This window comes from Zonotrichia albicollis, chromosome Z, assembly GCF_047830755.1.
Source record: "Zonotrichia albicollis isolate bZonAlb1 chromosome Z, bZonAlb1.hap1, whole genome shotgun sequence".
NCBI lineage: Eukaryota > Metazoa > Chordata > Aves > Passeriformes > Passerellidae > Zonotrichia > Zonotrichia albicollis.
In genome coordinates, this window is record NC_133860.1 from 39,074,119 (window position 1) to 39,092,521 (window position 18,403).

Sequence of the window (18,403 nt, forward strand, 5' to 3'; positions counted from 1 at the left end):
ATATGAAAGTAAGTATCCAGCTTTTTTCTTCATGAACATGTATACTGACTTAGTCTACTGACATTGGTTTTAGAAATTTATTAAGGGGACTTACTACGTAAGTATTTTTAAAGCCTGTTTGTTGCACATACTACAGTACTTTGGCAAAGTCAGGTTTTGACATTGTCATGTTATGCATCAGCTTCTTTTTGAGAAATAGGATCTACATGTAAGAGTATATTGGATAAATAATATCTAAAGTTGCACGTGGCAGCAAGCTTGTTTTGTTGTTTTCTGGTTTTTTGTTTTTTAATTTTTTATTACAGCTGTTTGCCTATATAATGCTCAAACAAAATTTACTTTAAAAGTGGATATGAGTGAACAGGTTAGGTCATAAGCTATGTGTGTAAACTCCCAAGTAGAAACCCATGTGTATTATGGTTGAAGCTGTAAACAAAAGAAATGGGGAGAAGTGTAATTGACTTTTTCTAACTGTCTGTAATTTTTTCTTTTTTTTAGTAAAGAAGCCTCATCTCCTTCCTTAGGGAAAGACAGGGCAGACACAGTGATCATTGGAGGTGGTTGTGTTGGTGTGAGTCTAGCCTATCACTTGGCTAAAGCTGGCTTGAAAGATGTTGTTCTGCTAGAAAAATCTGAGCTCACTGCAGGATCTACCTGGCATGCAGTAAGAAATGTTTTGTTCATGTCTCAAATTAACAGTCATTTGTGTATACAGTGGTAGTGGAAGTTTCCTTACCTTTATTCCCTGTCTTTCGTGCCATTGCTGACATTACATAAAATCTTGGAGGAGCAAAGGTAACAAATATACATTCTGGGTTTTTTAAGCCTGCATATTGTCTGCATTCTAAGGACAAGAACTAAAAGACATACATGTAATAATGTCAGGGTACCAACACCTCCTTTAATAATGATAATCACATGGTCATACTGGTTCACAATGTGCATTTATGTAATTACATATTTTCTGAATCTACATCTGGAGAGGTAATGTAACAAAATTAAATAAAGCTTGCCACAATAATACAGTAATGGATGCTTTTCCCATTTATTTCCAGCTATTCTTACCTGAAATTGGGAGATTATCTCTGTGTGTAGCAACACAAAAGAGCAGAAACCCAACAGTTTGATGTCTCTAGATCTACTCTGTTAATACAACAGAGCATTTATGCAATAATTTACATTTCAGAGGACAAATTAATTAGTTCTATTTTATTTGTATTCTCATACTTCTCCCAGAAAAGGAAGTCTGAAGTGCTTCATCTTAGTGCAGATGTTTTGTGTTCTTTGGAATTTTTGAGAGAACAATATTAAAAAATAAAATGAAAAAAAAATATCATTACCTGCAGTGTATAAGTAGTATACTTCATTTTACTTGCTTTCAATAAACAAAGCAAAAGAAACCATGCTGTGTGTAGTAAGAAGAAGCAACATTCAGTAATTGTACAATACAACAGTGTGGCAAACAGAGCAATGCCATGTAAAATATCAGATCATGCATCTCATGTATTGAATCATAACTACAAAATAGAGGCACAGACTGAATTTTATTTGCTCAATGCATATACAAAACAATATGTTTGTAAAAAACAATAAAAATCCCCTAGTTCTATAAGGAACCAGAATCGTGAATGGTGTTGTTACTGAATGTTTCCCGTGTTCTTGTTGTTACACTTACTCACCCTAACTCACTGCTCATAGCAGTATTAAAGCAACCCTTACTCCAGTACTTTTGCCCAGACTTCTTAGTGACTGCAAGACTGGAGCCCTGAGTGAGGGTCAGTTTCAAAGGTAAGGAGCTGGAGCTCAGCAGAGAAAATGCCTGCACTACCAAAATTGACAGAGACGCCCCATGACACCTCTTAGAAGGAATTTGATGCAATTAACACAGTAAAATCCCTAGTTATGGGCCATGTTAAATAGATAACTACGTGGTATCTTCTCATTTTCTTCATTGTCTCTTTTCATTGAACTCACTATTAGAGGACTTTGTCTGAAGATGAAAAAGTTGGTGATGTCTGTTTCAGATGAGTAGAAAGATCAAAACTATGACAGTGAGTTCCTTGCTATACCAGATACTCTGTCTTTATCAGTGTTTTCCTCACAAAATACAGAAGACACTAAATACAGATACTAAATACAGATGACAATTACACATACTCTTAAGACTTGGAATGGCACATAGCACATTGCCTGCAGCCACAAATGTTGAAAGTCTGGTTCAGATGTTGCTGCACTACACCACATTTTACCTCTTAGACGGTCCAGGAAGGTCCTGCCAGAGCTCAGGATTGTGTTTCAGATAGCTAATATTCCTGCTAGTGTTACTGCCAAACTTTCTCTCACTTCTCAGGTCTGAGATAACTTTGACTGACCTCATGTGTGCTATTAAGACAGCGCAACAAATACGCACATTTTTATATTACCAAAAGATGTAACAGAGTGAGTTATTACATGTTATATTACATTATACTTTTTCTTGCAACATGCCATTGATTTTGCTGCTGACAGCAAAGCACAGTGCAAGTCAAATAATTAGTTGTTACAATTTGGTCACACTTACAAGAAGAGAGAGTTTAGTATATAACAGTGTTAATAACATTTCCCTTCAGAAAGCTAATTTAATAATGGCATTAGAATAAAATCTGAAACTGATTGAAATAGAACAAAACTGGTACATGAACTTTTCAGCATTTAAAAATTTCAACGATAGAAATGCTTTAAAATATTTCTGTCAATTCTCATAGCAAAGTTGCCATTCTTTAAATTATGTTTCCAGATCTTGTTTTTGTACAATAACAAAATCTCTTAGAAAAATAGAATAAAGCCTGGAGAAAAATCTCCTTCAACTGCAAGAATTGTTTACGCTGAAATTAAGGAAAACATGTAGATGCCTTGGGAAAGCAGCTGGGCCAGAGCAAATTCATGACTCAGTTCTAGAGAAAAATGCAGTACACTGCTGACAGAGCAGGAAAAAGCTGAAAATCAGCAATTTAGAAAAGTTACCTGTGTATGTGAAGGGGATGTTAGGAAAGCCAAGCCTCAACTAAATATAAGATTTGTGAGGAAAATGAAAGGCAACAAGAACTTCTTCTTCTCCTGCATTAATAGCAAAATGCTGAAAAAATGAAAATAAGGGAATGAGGTGAGTAATTCAGTCACGATTTACACTCATAAGGTCTCAGTGCCTTCTTGCCTCTGGTTTAAAGGAGGAGAGTAACTACAGGCAATGGATGAGGACCAAATCAGGGATTACTGGAGTAATTTGGCAAATGCTCATGTGTTGGAGCAGACCGGCTGCATCCAATAATGCTGCTGATTCATGGCAAGGCCACAGATCTATTACGTTTGAAATACTATTGAAATTGGTGGAGGTGCCAGAGATGTGGCAAAGGACATATGTATGACTTTTAGAAAAAGCTAAAGGGCTGAGCAAAGGAGCTAAAGGTCAGCTACCCCTAGTTTGGTTCTTTAGAAAATCGTTGAGTGAGTCCCAGGTCCATAAAGGAAAAAAAATGTGATTTGCAAGAGTCAAAATAAATTTGCGAAGAATAAATCATGTCAGATCAAAACTGATTGCTGTCTATTACAGAATATTATGAATTCTTAGACACAGGGAGATCAGTGGATGAGACTTACCTAGAATTTAGCAAGACTTTAGACCCCCTGTCCCACACTATCCATTTATTCAGCTGAAGATGTTATGTATGGCTGGACAGCTAGAAAGTTAAAAGACTCTTTGGATGGCTGGGCTTAGAGGGTGAATGCGTCATATTCTACCCAAATCCTGGAAATAAGTGGAATGTCACAGGAATCTGCCCTGGGACCCATCCTGTTTAATGTCTTTATCAGTAATATGGAGTAGGTGATGAAGCACATGCTCATCCACTTTCGAAGTTTACACCAAACTGTGAGGAGTAGGCAATGCACTCAAGGGCAGGGCAACCATGCCGAGGGACCTAGGCAGACTGCAAGGATGAAAGGACAGTTTTATGGAATTTATCAAGGCCAAATATAAAGTTCCATATGAAGCTAGGAAAGTAGAGGAGCCACTGTCTATGAAGACTTTCAAAGAATCTGGAAAAAATCTTGAGAAATGTGGTCTGATCTTGTAGCTGGTCCTGCTTTGAATATGAAATTTAAGAGAAATCTCCTAAGGACCCATTCAATCTTTTTGTTTCATTAAAATTATTTTCTTATTTTATTATCTTAATTTTTATTTGGTGAAATTGGGTTATAGCTGTCTGCCAGCTGCACTCTTGAAATCAGAAATATTTATTATCTCAACCCAAAAGATGTTAAGTGCATTTAAACTTCTTTTCTTCACTTGAAAGTGTAAGAGATTGAAGTATTTATTTAATCCCTGAAATTAAATGCTCTTGAATATATATGGGTTTGTAGCTAACTTGCAAGTGATTTGTGACTCACTTAGTTCAAAATGACAACATTAATAGTGACCACTAAAATGGAATTTCCTTACATCTGGAAGATTTATTACTACATTTGGAAGAATAAAAGAAGGCCAGAAAATGTTTACATAAATAAAAGAATACAGGAAAAACCAAAATGAGATAGCAAAATTTGCAAGTAGAAGTAAATTAATTATTCTTAGACATTGCTAATGGCTAAGGAAATTTAAATATTTCAATGCCTATTTTATTTCTTCATTCTGTACACACTGAAAAAAGGCCCTTTATTTTTTGATAAACAGACAAGTTTCAGCTAAAAACTCAGCAGTGAAACAGCCCTGGGGCTTACTCTAAGGTAATTTAAATAAATGTGTTCACAGCATGTACACACATGTATTAAATGAGATAAAAATCGCATTTAGTCAAATATCTAGTTTTCAGCTGTGTCCTGTATGATGCTAATGGTTCAATATGATAATAAGAAATGAGCAAGGAATATTTTTTCCAGACTACTAATTTAGCCCAAGGACTTCCTGAAATCAACATACCTGCTTTGTTCTTCATGGGACCCTTACTAGATGAATCTCCCTCCTGTAGGTTTCTGTGATCTCTTCTTAAACTCAGATTGTAATGAAAATTGCCAAAAATACTTTTAGTCAAATTTATGAATAGACTATAGATAGAACTGTAAAATATTATACTGACAAGTGATTAATTTTACACTCTTTTCCACTCGATTATCTGGGCATTTCAATAATCTGGTGCACTATGATATTGTATATAAATTGAGATATCAGATAGGACAGAACAACTGCAACACTATCATGGGTTGGCAGACTTGGTGAGAAAAGACAGATGGGAAAACACCTGTGCAGAAAACAGAAATGGCTTAAGTACAAAAAATACTTTATTTTTATTTTTGTAGCCGTTGGCTCTATCCATGTGTTGTTTTTCTTTACAGTATCTTGGCAGTTCCTTTTTAGATGACAGTTGGAAGGAAGGCAAGAACACTGCATTTCTAATCTATTGTTCCTATTTCTTATTTGAGGCTGGTTTAACTACTTATTTTCATCCTGGAATAAACCTGAAGAAAATACATGCTTACAGCATCAAACTCTATGAAAAGCTTGAAGAAGAGACAGGACAGGTAATCCCCTTAACCTTTGAAGTGTTAATTCAGAGCAATATCAATTGTAGCAATAGTCTTACAAAAAAGTGTAGTTGATAATGGTGTGAAGTAGCAGTAGCACCTTTTTATTGAAATACATTTTTCTTCGTACCCAGTCACTACATTTTGTAGATAGTTTCCCAGATCCCTCTGCAGTTTAGGAAAATGGTACTCATAAAACCTCTCAAGACACAACAGAGAGTCTGCAACTTTAACTTGATAAAGGAGCTAAAATAGTACAAGGAATCTGGAATGAACAGATTGATTATGATACATTCCTGCCTTAAATATGTCTACTTAAAAATTCATATGATATTATGCTGTCTCTACTTGAGATGATTGCAATTCTTTGTGTTCCTTTCAATGTTTTTATTTAGTGACTTAAGGAATGGATATGTGGGGAAACACAGGAGTCATCTTTTTCATTTGGCATCTCTCAACCTTATAGATTTCATTTACTTAACTTGCACTTGTTTTGGACTGCAGCAAAAATTAAATGAACCTCACTTTACTAGTCTACAAATTTCATATATTTTTAGTATTTGTCATATATATATATATATATATATGTATGTATGACAGACATTTTTCATATTTGTCATAAAATGCTCTTTTCTTCTTTCTGCTACTCAACTAGATAAGCTGGCACATCAGATTATCATTGTGAGTTCCAGTGAAAGACTTATTCAGCCTTATCATTGTCCTGTGAGATAACATAGAAAAGGTGAAGAAAAGTAAACATTCAGTGTCCAGCTCTGTAAGGAAGTTTAATTTATTAAAAAGACAAAACCAGTGAGTGGTTTTTCATTGTGTTTATAAAGGTGCTTATAAACATTCAATAGGAAGTCATGCAAATGACAGCTTTTAAAGTAAAGTATATCATATATACTTATTTTTGAGAAGTATCTGATTCTACTTTTGAAAGTGTGTGAGTGCATATATCAAGTATATATGATGTATATATCAAGTAAAATAGATGTATCGTGGCATTCAATAAGGGCTTCTTTTAACTGTTTTGAAGATAGTATGCATTAAATTAGGAAGCTAATTTGATAACTTCATGAAAAATTATTTTTTCTAGGAGTCTATGTCCAAGGCCTCTGCCTTCAAGGGCCCATAGCTTACTTGCATTTTTCTTAATGATGTTAGTGGAAAAATTCCTGTAGACTCCTCTTAGCACAGAAAAAATACATATATGGCAATCAGTAAAGATTCTTTCAGTAATTTGCTGTTTCTCTTTTTTATTTAGCCTGTGGGGTTTCATCAGCCTGGCAGTATCAGAATTGCTTCAACCCCTACTAGGGTGGATGAATTCAAATACCAAATGACTCGTGCTGGTTGGCACCCAACAGAGCAATATTTAATCACGCCTGAGAAAGTGCAGGAGCTATTTCCCTTATTGAACATGGATAAGGTAAAGAAGCTAGTTTTATGATATGTAACTTCCATTGCACTTAAATATTGGTCTGTCAGAAATATACATGTAGAGTCTCCTTTCTTTTTACGAATTGTGCAACAGATTCTTGTTTTCATTGGAAAAAAATGTGTCATAGCCTAAAATCAGAACTTGTGAATTTTATGCATACTGTGTGTCAGAGTACATACTATTAATTACTGTGTCTATAATATTATAATATTAAAGAATTGCAGCCTTTGATTTCATGGGAGATCTGAGGAATTTGACTGTCATAGGCCATTGTTAGGTTGGGTAAAATTATTATATATTTTGAAAATTTCTTTGACTTCCTGAAGTTTACTGTATTCAAGTAAGAAAGTAGTTTGTTTTTTTTTTTTTTTAACTATCTAATTTTGATAAATGGTACTTTTTTTCATTTTGGGGGATTTTACCTCCATTTAGGTTTTAGCTGGCCTGTATAACCCTGGAGACGGTCATATTGATCCTTATTCTCTAACTATGGCCTTGGCTGCAGGAGCCAGAAAATATGGTGCTCTGTTAAATTATCCTGTGCAAGTAACTAATCTGAACTCCCGATCAGACGGGACATGGGAAGTTGAAACTTCACTTGGAATAATCCAAGCAAAGAGAATTGTGAATACTGCAGGTAAGATTTAATATAAGCTTTAGAGTGCTTTTCAGATTTACATACTAACTAACACCTGTACTGAATTGTGTGGGTTACATGTATAAGGAATATATATGTTCTTGAACATTCACTTGATTTGTGGTTTGCACATATTTCTTCACAGTATGGTGAAAATTTAGCTCTTACATTAATTGCCCTTGAATAGGCATTAAAAGTATTTGCCCTGATTTGTCTCCAGCAGTTATTTATCAGACTGCCCTCTTAGGTTTATTGTAGCAAAAGAGACCTTTACTGGTCTACAATAAGTTGTGTAGGAGAGAGTCCAGGTCTAGAGTCACAGAATCATAGAATATATCCTGAGTTGGAAAAACCCACAAGGATCATGGACTCCAACTCCTGGCCCTGCATAGCAACATCCCTAAGAGTCACACCATTTTCCTGAGAGTATTGTTCGAACACTTCTTGAACTCTGTCAGGCTGTGCTGTGACTACTTCCCTGAGAAGCCTGTTCCAGTGCCCAATAGGTGAACTGAACGTTTCTCTAAAACCTAATGAAACATACCTAGGAAAGCAGAAGGAATGTATACACGAAATACAAATAACTTCACTGTTTCTTTTAAGAGACTGAGAATTTGACCTTGCCTATTTCACTGTGATCTTTCTCCAAGGTTTAACTCCATCCACAAACCCTTGAAATGGAAGATTTTTTTTGTTGTCTTTTGAGTCACATTTTAAACATGTGCTTGGCTTAACAGTGCATTTTTTGTATGTCATAAAAATTGCCTAACTCAGGGGAGCTTGTATTTACATATACTAATGTTATTCTTCATTGTGTTAAAGAGGCCAAACTGATGTTTCTGCTTCAAAGAACTTTTGGGCAAGTGTCCTTTGGAATTGTGTTTATTTTCCTAGCAACTTAATAAGTCTGAAAACCTGTAGTAAATCTAAATTTATTCGTTTATTATTACGCTGCTTTATGCAAGTGTAAAAAAATATATTATTGGTGAAAAGTCTTATGTGAAGCATGCTTTCTGCTTCGTAGAAGAAGATTTTCTGTTTTCTGTTGTTTCAAAACATGCTGAATATCTACCATATAGATTAAAGTTTTGCTGTCTCTGCCTCAAACTGGATCATATCTGCATTTTTAGGGCATTAGTCCCGCATACCTCCCATTGCAGTGAATCATCAGGCTTCAGTTGGAAGCTGTGATATTCCAAGCTGACTTTCTTACTCAGATGGGACAAGTGAACTGAGAGCAAGAATACACCTTTATAATTCCTTTCTTTATATTTGCAATGGAACAGAAAAAAAAAATAAAAGCACCTATTTTTAGTGCAAGACAGATAAAATGAGGTTAAGTGAGATAGAAACTCTTGTTGGGGGGTAAAATACCATCGGTGACAATGGGAATTATGAAGGAATTGGACTGGAAGGGTAATAGGTTGGGAGAGAAAAATGCCTTGGAAAGATTTCTGAAAGTGTTTAGGAGCACTGGCAACAAGTGGAACAGTTAGATGATACAGGACTTAGTGAATAAGGAACTCAAACTGGGAGTGAATGGTAGCAGTAGGGATGACACCAGAGAGATAGTGGGAAGGTATCTGATTTGTTTCATTAAGGAAACTGAAGCTAGGAGTTTTTCAGATGAAATTATTACTAAGGATACTCAAGCAATGGTTGTATGGGAAACTGAGTGGAAAACTGACCTACTTAAGCATGAAAGACTGGTGAAATATGTCATAAAAATGGAAGGGTAGATAGGAGTGGATTGGAGAGGGAGATTGACTAGCACATGGTGACAAAATAGCTGAAGAAGGATATAAGGACCTGAGTAAAAGTAGAATTTCAGATAGCATTAAAAAAAAAGAGAAATTTAGAGACAGTGGGATCAAACAGCTGGACTCTCTGGGGATGTGCTTTAGAGGTCTTTCTTTCAGATTCAGGGATATGGACAACCCTGTCTTATGTTAAATCATTCCAGGCTTTTGGTAAAGACCTACGGGAAAGCCCATGGAGAAGTGCACTTTCTTATATATGTTTTCCATACATAGGTGATCACCTGCTATTGCTATATGCCTCGTTAAAATAACAAGACTCTGAGGCTCTAAGCTTGCTCATGAGTGCCATATAATGAATTTTGGAGAGAAAGAGGACTAGAAGAGTTTAGTAAACTTTTTAGAAGGCAATAAGCCACACAACCAGGGAAACCAAATTTTAAAAATTTTATGTAAATCACAAAGTCAAGCACTTGGAAAATGAGAGGTGTCAATATTTGATTGCCTTTGGACTGACAGTTCATATCTTTCAGGCATGAACTATGGAACAGCATTCAGTTACAAAATCACAAGCTCTCTTACAAATAGGATCCTTGTATCATTTGTTACACAGTGTGGATATATTGGTCTGGAACAGATCTAAGATTATGAAAGGGAAAGGCAGCTCTCTTGGCAATCAGACTTATTTAGGTCACAAACTTCCAGACACTCATTATTCCCACCTATTTGCTCTGCATCATATGGATGAAGTATCACAGATGTAGTAATTTTCTTATATTTTTGTAGTATAGTTATCTTTCTTTGGCTAATATATCAAGTTGATATTAGGCAGGGTTTTCTGGTAAATGCTTTTTAGAGCTTATTTGCAAATATTAGAATGCACTCTTGTGGGCTTTTCATAAGTCTTTTTTTATTATTTAATAAGTTTTAAAATCAACAATGTATTTACCTAATTCTCCTGTGTAGTTAACTGTTCAGCCAAAACGAATATTTGAAGCACATATTGCTTAACATTCTGGCTAATGATGTAAAATCAATACTGTATAACACATATCTCTTATAAATGTTTTCTCAGATAACATTAATTCTTTTTCTCAGCCTTGCCTCATTCCACTACAGATCATGACTTGTATAATTTTAGGCTCATGTTGCAGAGAAAAATACATCAGAAGGCTCTTTACATTCCCTCTCCCCCTCCCCGCCTCACCCTGCAACTGACATCTGCTGCAGAACTGGAACAAACTAGTTCCAACCAATCTTTAGCTGTTCCTTATGTGAGATTTCCATTTTAGAGGAAAGCAGATGCCTAATAAATAATCCCTGACATGAAGCAAGTATACTGAGCCTGCTGAAGTTATTTGCAGCCTATTTATAATGGAATGTTTGATTAAAGTCTCCAAAAATTGTGAATTTTGTCTGTATATACAGTGTGGGTGTGTGTATATAAGCATGTATTTTCAGACATGCATGCACTATATATACAAGCATTTATATATAGTGGTAGAAGATTCTCTTTTTCAAAACCAAGAAACGGTCAGATGACATACTTCAGCAGATATGTTAAGTAATACTCCCACTAAATATTTCAGCATCAGATGTTTGCAGTGTCTACAATTTAATCTTCACAAATGTCCTAGAGATATAATAGATGCCTTCATTTATGTCTACTATGTGTGATATGACTTGACATCTGCTTCCAATTAGAATTTTGTTTCGGAGAACGTATTCTTTTTGCCATTTTTGTTTTTGTTCAAAAACCTTAAAAACAAAGAAACTGTAGTATTTTTCTTTTAGTAAATGTCACCTTTTGTTATTTTAAGCAATTAAAAAAGTACTTATGATGTGTGACTTTTTTAGAATAATAGTGCTGTAAATTTTATTTTAAACAAACCTAAACTATTTGTCTCTTACTGAAAAACACTTTAAAATTGGCTCGGTGTGTAATGTTATTCTCAAAATCTAATTGCTAAGAAATTTCTTCTTATTAAGAAAGAAACAAAGCTCTTTCAAAGACCTAATTTTCTGCTACTTTAACTTTTTCTGTTCTCTGTGAATCACTAACTCACCTTACCTTAAAATAGTTTTATTTGTAGGTGACACAGAAATGCCCAAATCAAAAGGAGCTCCCTAAAGATTGCTACCTGCCACTTAAATCCACATTTGCATGTATCCTGTGTAATGAAGGAAACCCTTGCATATGTGCTAGAAATGCAGATTTATTCAAATTTTTTTCATTGTCTTCTGTTTAGGAGAACATAAGTAATGTTTCATTAGCCTTAAAGGATGTTTTGGGTCACTCTATGGCACAATAACCCCTCAACCAATCTAACTGAAATAACAAATGTTCTGGCAATGAGTCTCCTCCAAATGCTGAGATGCCATTTAGAAGCAAAAGCCTTACATATGATGACTACAACAGGTGCTAGTTTCTAGCATTTACTGGGCAAGGGCTTTTAGCTGAACAGATCTCTTGAACGTGGTGCTGGATTTCCTCTGCTGCTTTTCCTTACCTGGCTGTCAGTAACTGTTAAGTGAATAAGCACAGAAAATGTTTTCCTTGGAAACTTTGCATTTTTTTAAAACTGTGGGTGTTAGGCCCTGTGGCTGGTTTGTAATATTAAATAAGAGACTGACAGCCATCCTGGCACAGGGGAATGGCGCAAGGCCAGCACGGCCCAATTCAACTTTCCTAATTGTCCTGGCTTCAAGCCATGCTGGAGGTGAGAGGACGTATTCCCAGTTAATGTCAGCAACCGGCATGAGCCGGCTGCTCCCCACAGGACAGGGAGCCAAGCAGGGAAATGAGGGTGGCCGAGCCACCGAGGGCCCTGTCCGGCAGGGCACAGGGGACTGAGCAGGGGAGGCCCAGGGCCTGCAGCTGGGGTCAGCCTGCGGTCCAGGCCTCCAGGTGGACTTGTGGAGATGGGGCACAGTCAGATCCGTAGTGATGATGCCAGGCTGAGGCCAAGCCAGGAATGTTACCACAGGTCAGGAACAGGCCTGGTGACGGTAACCAAGGTCAAATGATGCCCGCCAAGTGATAAGCAGGACTGTAGAGTTGAGACTGATCTGAGGTCAAGCTGAGAAGTAGTCCACGGATCAGGGTCTGAATCAATATGTTCCTGTTCCTGGCCAGGCACAGGCATGGTTGTGACAGAGTTGTAAACAGGCACACGATCAAACCAGCTCAGACAGGTTCTGAAGGACTTGAGCTGACCTGGAATGGGACTCCTGTGCCCATGGGTATGGGTGGACATCCCTGGTGAAGCTATTCAAGCTCATTTATGCCTTTCAATGTCCTTGGGGCACTGAGAAATTTTCACCAGGTCTTGGAGAGAATGGAATTGAGGAGAGAGGTAGGAAAATTTGGTTAAGACAAATTCTTAACCAAAGGAAGAAAAGGAAGGAAAAGTTGCACATTAAGCTGGGCACATGATGTCTATGTCCCAGGAGAAGGGACAGTTGTGTTAGGTAGAAAATCTTGCTGGAGATATTTTGTCTTAAGCAGTTTGGAGTCAGCTGGTTTCCCAGGAACCAGGCTGTCTTGCCTTCTTTTGCTTGGAGCCATATGGCACACAACCTTTTATTTGGAAGGCCGTGCTACCTCTTCATTGTCTTTCATTTTGTCTTCCTCCAACCCTCACTCCAAAAGTGAAAACTCCCCTGAAACTCTTATTTCATTGTATTTTCCCCTTTCATTCCCACTCTTGAGACCTCTGGTCCTTGATATAAAAGTCAGGAGAGTGGGGCTGAGGGATATTCAAAGCAGCTGAGAGCAGCTGCCTTTCCAGTCAGTTGTACCTGTCTGGTTCCCAAGTCTGTTCTGTTCCAGCCTCATAGCAGATGTGAGAGCCGTGACACAGAGCCCAAACTAGTGTTTGGCAGTTAAGTGGTTTCCACTCATTCATTCTGACACAGATACTTCACCAAGTGAGTGTGCCATACCAATTTAACCTTAGCACAGGAGAATCAGGTCTTTTCTGATTTCTCTTTCACAGTATGCATGAAGGATATTGAGCCAGCTGCAGAGGCAGGGAAATGGTTGCTTGCAATTTCTTGTCAGAGTCTGTATCAGAACTTCTAATGTGATGGCTGTAGGAGAGCACACTTGCCTATTCACCAGTACAAGCATCATTATGAATTGATTGCTGCGTGAGACATTAATTAATGTGAGTCACATGATGCATATGAAAGAGGAGAGAAACTCCAATTCCTGAGGTCAGTTGCCTGAAAAGTACTGCCTTAGTCTGTTGGGATGTTAGCACTTAACTAAGGTGCTGTTAAAGCATGCAAGCTCATTTGGTTGATAGTAAGGGACTTGGTTGATGTTAAATTAACTCACACTTACAATGTGAGTTAATTTATTCCGGATTTTAAGTGTCTCTAACTTTGTTAGGAGTACACTGTAGACCTACTTTACTGAAATAAGCCATGGGGTTTCTGGAACTGTTAATTAAATTCTCTTCTGAACTTCTAGAAGTGTAATTTATAATTTAGTAGTTATATTTTGATATGTGCATACTATAATAATATATAATAGTATAATTAGGAAAAAAGGACATGGAATTACGGAAGGAAAAATATGCTAGTAATATGAAAAATAAAGTGAAAATTAGAAGTATGGGGGAAAAATTGTTGCACATAAAAGCACAGTGTGTACTGCAAATATTTTACTGTCATTTTCCATTCACTGAAATGAATGTTTAAATATTTCTATTTTGATTTTGGTTTTTTTCTTCTCTAGGCTTCTGGGCCCATGACATAGGCAAGATGATTGGCCTGCGGCACCCTCTAATACCTGTTCATCATCAGTATGTTGTAACATCAACTATCCCTGAAGTGAAAGCCCTAAAAACAGAATTGCCCGTGATCCGTGACTTAGAAGGATCATACTATCTAAGGCAAGAAAGGGATGGACTTTTGTTTGGTCCATATGAAAGTGAGGAGAAAATGAAGCTCCAGGAGTCATGGGTAACAAATGGAGTCCCACCAGGTGACTAAGAATATTAAATCTTTAAACATAATAACACACATTTTAATGAGCATAAATCCCAGGCTGTCATGCTGCCTTATGTGACAGAAAATACAAAATATTTGCAATGCATGATTGTAATGCAAAAATTTTTTCAAAGAATAGTTGTAACTCTAGTGATAAAAAGATAAGAGAAATACAAATGTAATGTAAGAAAGGCCTGCTACAATGTAGTCTTACCCTACTTCCTGAAGAGGTGCTTGTGTATTTAAATTAGAGGCAGTCACCAAATCTGCGCTACATAGCCTTTTTTGCCTGAATAGAAATTTTTCTTACAATTTTCTCCAGCATGCTGACAGGGACCCTGGATATTTATTGATACCCCCGAGATATTGTGATTGTCAAATAGGAACAGCAAAGGAATGTCTTAGACAAAATGCTGTGCTTGGATGTTGCTGCAAGAGAGCTGTAGATATGTATGGAATACAAAAATGTCCTATGTCATGCAGCTGCTTACTAAAAAACATTATAAATTGTTGTGTTATATCTAGGCTCCAGCTTTCCATTCACTTCCAGACAAGAAGTTATACGAAATCATTAGTATTGCTGTTTTAAAAAACACAGTATTTCCTAAGGAAGGGCAGTTTAAGGGCTATCAGTTTTGGATAGCCCTGTCACGGCTCCTGGATCTTACTGTCTCCAGTAGCATCAAGTGCCTCCACATAATGATGTTCAGCCATGCTTAGAGTCCAGGCTGAGGGGTGAAATGTACCCAGAAGTTTGTATGATTTCATGGAAATCATAAGCAGATACAGGAAGTACCTTTTTCCCCCTCCTCAAATTATTGGCATATTGAGAAAAATAAGTGAGTCTTATTAATGTAGAAGAAAGTTTCTGTGTATCTTCACTTCCTTTGTACTTCATTGTTGAATTTGCATGACCTTAGGGTTAAACAAATATGTATAAAGGATAGTATAATTGCAGTGACAAATAAACTTGGTCCTGCAGGTAACTATGTTTTTATGCATGCCATTTTTCCTATGTAGGATGGCAAAGGCTTGAACATATGCACTGATTATTATCATAAAACTTTTATATATAGATAGCTGTACTGATATAGATAGCTGTATTGATATAGACACCTATATTTCTATATAGATACTATAGCTGTATTGAAAATGTGTGTGCTCTCTGTGTAAATAACTATATATAATGAGTCAATTACTTGTGCAGGATTTGGAAAAGAACTTTTTGAGTCTGATTTAGACAGAATAATGGAGCATATTGAGGCTGCCATGGAAATGGTCCCTGTTTTGAGAAAAGCAGACATCGTAAACACAATTTCAGGCCCTATTACCTATTCTCCAGACATTCTTCCTATGGTGGGACCACATCAGGGTGTCAGAAATTACTGGGTAGCCATTGGTTTTGGGTGAGTAAATTCTTTGTGACAATTTTTGTCTATCATATTGTTAAAATGGTAGTCACCTCAAGCTTTGTGCATTTTTATGGGCTTGGGAGTTGTTTTACACATATTTTGTGTTAAAAGGTAATTGTAAATAATCTTAATAACCACAATCTCTATAATGTAAGATCATCCTTTTCTCTTATTTCTTTACTTTAAGTAATTTTTGTTTCCTCCTTTTATTCTGGATGCCAGTACCTGTGACACTTTATGAAGCAACACAAAATGGTAATACTTCTTACTGTCTGTGTAGCAATTTAAAGTGACAAAAATTCTGTGTTTAAAAATACACTTTCCAGTTAATTTTATTTCTTGCTTTTAATTGCACTATATTTCACAGTTGTTTATTGTATGTAAATCTGGTTTCACTGAAGTTGGACAACAATGAGTGTCCACTATACAGTTCTGTGTGAAGAACTGAAGGCCTATTAAATGGAAGACATTCCGGTGCAGTGTGTGACTGACTGCTCTAGGGATACAAATCCACTGTTTCTGATTGTTGAAAGTGGAGCTGAAAATTTACATTGCTGGGTATTGGAGGAAATCAAATAAAGACGGCAGTGCAACGATAGAAATATATGGTTTACTGGTGTTGTTCTCCCACCCCTTATGGTGTTTTTCTTGAATGTGATTTACATCTTATTTATTATGGCTGCACTTGAGCAAGTGTTAAAACATCAACATCTCTTTAGTTGTCTTAGTTTGACCATTGATTCAAGATGGATAGAATGAACCAAATACAATTCCAAGCAGATCTTATTGAACACATTCTGTTTACATTGTTTTTCCAATTGCCTAATTTGCTGTTCAAAATCCAGCTCAGCTTTTTCCAGGTTTCTTTCATTCCAAAACAAACAAACCCTCGGATCGTAAGATAAGGCAGTATCACTAACGTGCTTTCTGAGGCTCTCAAAATAAAAGAGCTTGGTAATTTTGCAATGATTCATTGTGAAAGGTATTCACCTTTGCTGCTTGGATTTAAAAAAAAAATAATGTTATCTTTCAGTAACATTTGCAGAACTTATAGTTACAAAAGCGGTTTGCCTAGACCTTGTTCACCAAAGCAACTGTTTAAGTTCATTACTCTGTGGCCAGACTTTGGAACATGTTTTCTTTGTTGTTGTCAATGGGAGCAGAATCAAATTCCATATGTAAAAAATTGAAGACTACTTAATTTTATTTAAACAATTTGTTTCGGGAGTTTGATTAATCTCAAAATGTTTAGCCACGGGTTGCAGTTACGTGGCTGTCTTTGGATTACTTTGTCTGCTTTTCAGGGACTTTTGACTCTGTTCTATGCTTCTGGGTCACTGCAGTGGTTCCACAAGTGTTGTAATTTTTTGTGTGCATTAGCAAATCCTTATCTTGCAGTCAGCTAGCAGGGACATTGTGACAGAGGACTTAGTGCTTTTAGATTAGAGGATTTTTATTATCTAAAATTAGCAGCTTGCTAGGCATTTTAACATGCAAAGAAGTTAAGTATAGTTAGCAGAGCTTGTAGCACTATTTATTATTAAGGTTGCTCAATGCTTCCCATTTTTAGTTACTGAAAGTTTTTAAAATATTAACGAGAGTAGTTTAGGATTTTATTCAGAAAAATTTAATTCAAAGCAGTGATACCATTCTATAACCTGGGACAAAAACGCTAGAAAAGGTACCACAGTGTGCAGAGACTCAGATTTCCTAGGAATAGGAATGGAAAGACTTGAAAGTGGGTGAAACACAGCACCTCATAAGTAAGACGCAAGAATGTGACAGGTACAATGGGGAATTAATCTGTCAGGGATTGGATGGAGAGATGAAAAACTGGGGAAAAATAGTTAATGTTCATGAAGGAAGTTTTGTCTGAATCATAAGAAGGCTGAGATTCCTTCACTGTACCACTCTTCACAGCTACTTGTAAAAATCCTATCCCTGAAATACATATTTCATTCTTGTGCTGCAGAATTCCGGTGGTTGCATATACACAATTAGCTCCCTCTTATCTAAGATGAGGAGGGATTTGGGCACCCTGTGTAATGTAAAATCTCTGATAATGTGGGCCTGGCTAAGAGCACCAAAATCAATGTGTTGCACGGTCAGTGCTGCAAAACTGAGAAGTGCAGTCCAGTTGCAGTGCTGTACCTGTAGTAGCAGGGCAGCCTCCTCTGCACTGCCTTGCTCCTGGGCTTGCCCTGCCATCAGCTCAGCAGTCTTCAGCTGAAGCCAAAGGTCTTCATTATGTTTGGTCTGTCACCAATGTCTTTGCTGCTCTCCTTTGCCTTTGGCTGCAGTGAAAGGCACAGGAAGACTTAAACTGCCTAAGATTTCGTCTGGAGCTGTACTTGAAGGCATCATAAGCTTTCATGATACCAAAGCTTGTACCCATGAATAACTAAGAGTTGCTTAATTGAATTAGCACCAGCAACAGCTAACTCTTCTGTAGTGGCAGTTCATAAGCACTCTTCCTTCCTGCATCCACTGCAGTGATAGAAGTTTCTGCTGAGTCTGAAGGTTTGTGCTGAACTGCACTGTACTGACTGTAGCTGGGAAAATTATTTAGTGTACTCAGTTTTTTTATGTTTCTATTTTA

At 36.7% G+C, this 18,403-nt stretch overlaps 1 protein-coding gene across 1 annotated transcript in view; it reads left to right on the plus strand.

Moving 5' to 3' along the window:
- The window catches only part of DMGDH (dimethylglycine dehydrogenase), a 39,941-nt gene that overhangs the window by 1,438 nt on the left and 20,100 nt on the right, over positions 1–18,403 (plus strand). The window contains 6 exon segments of the mRNA XM_074532887.1: positions 499–664; positions 5,455–5,553; positions 6,824–6,988; positions 7,433–7,637; positions 14,139–14,387; positions 15,600–15,798. Coding sequence (XP_074388988.1) covers positions 499–664; positions 5,455–5,553; positions 6,824–6,988; positions 7,433–7,637; positions 14,139–14,387; positions 15,600–15,798 — 1,083 coding nt within the window.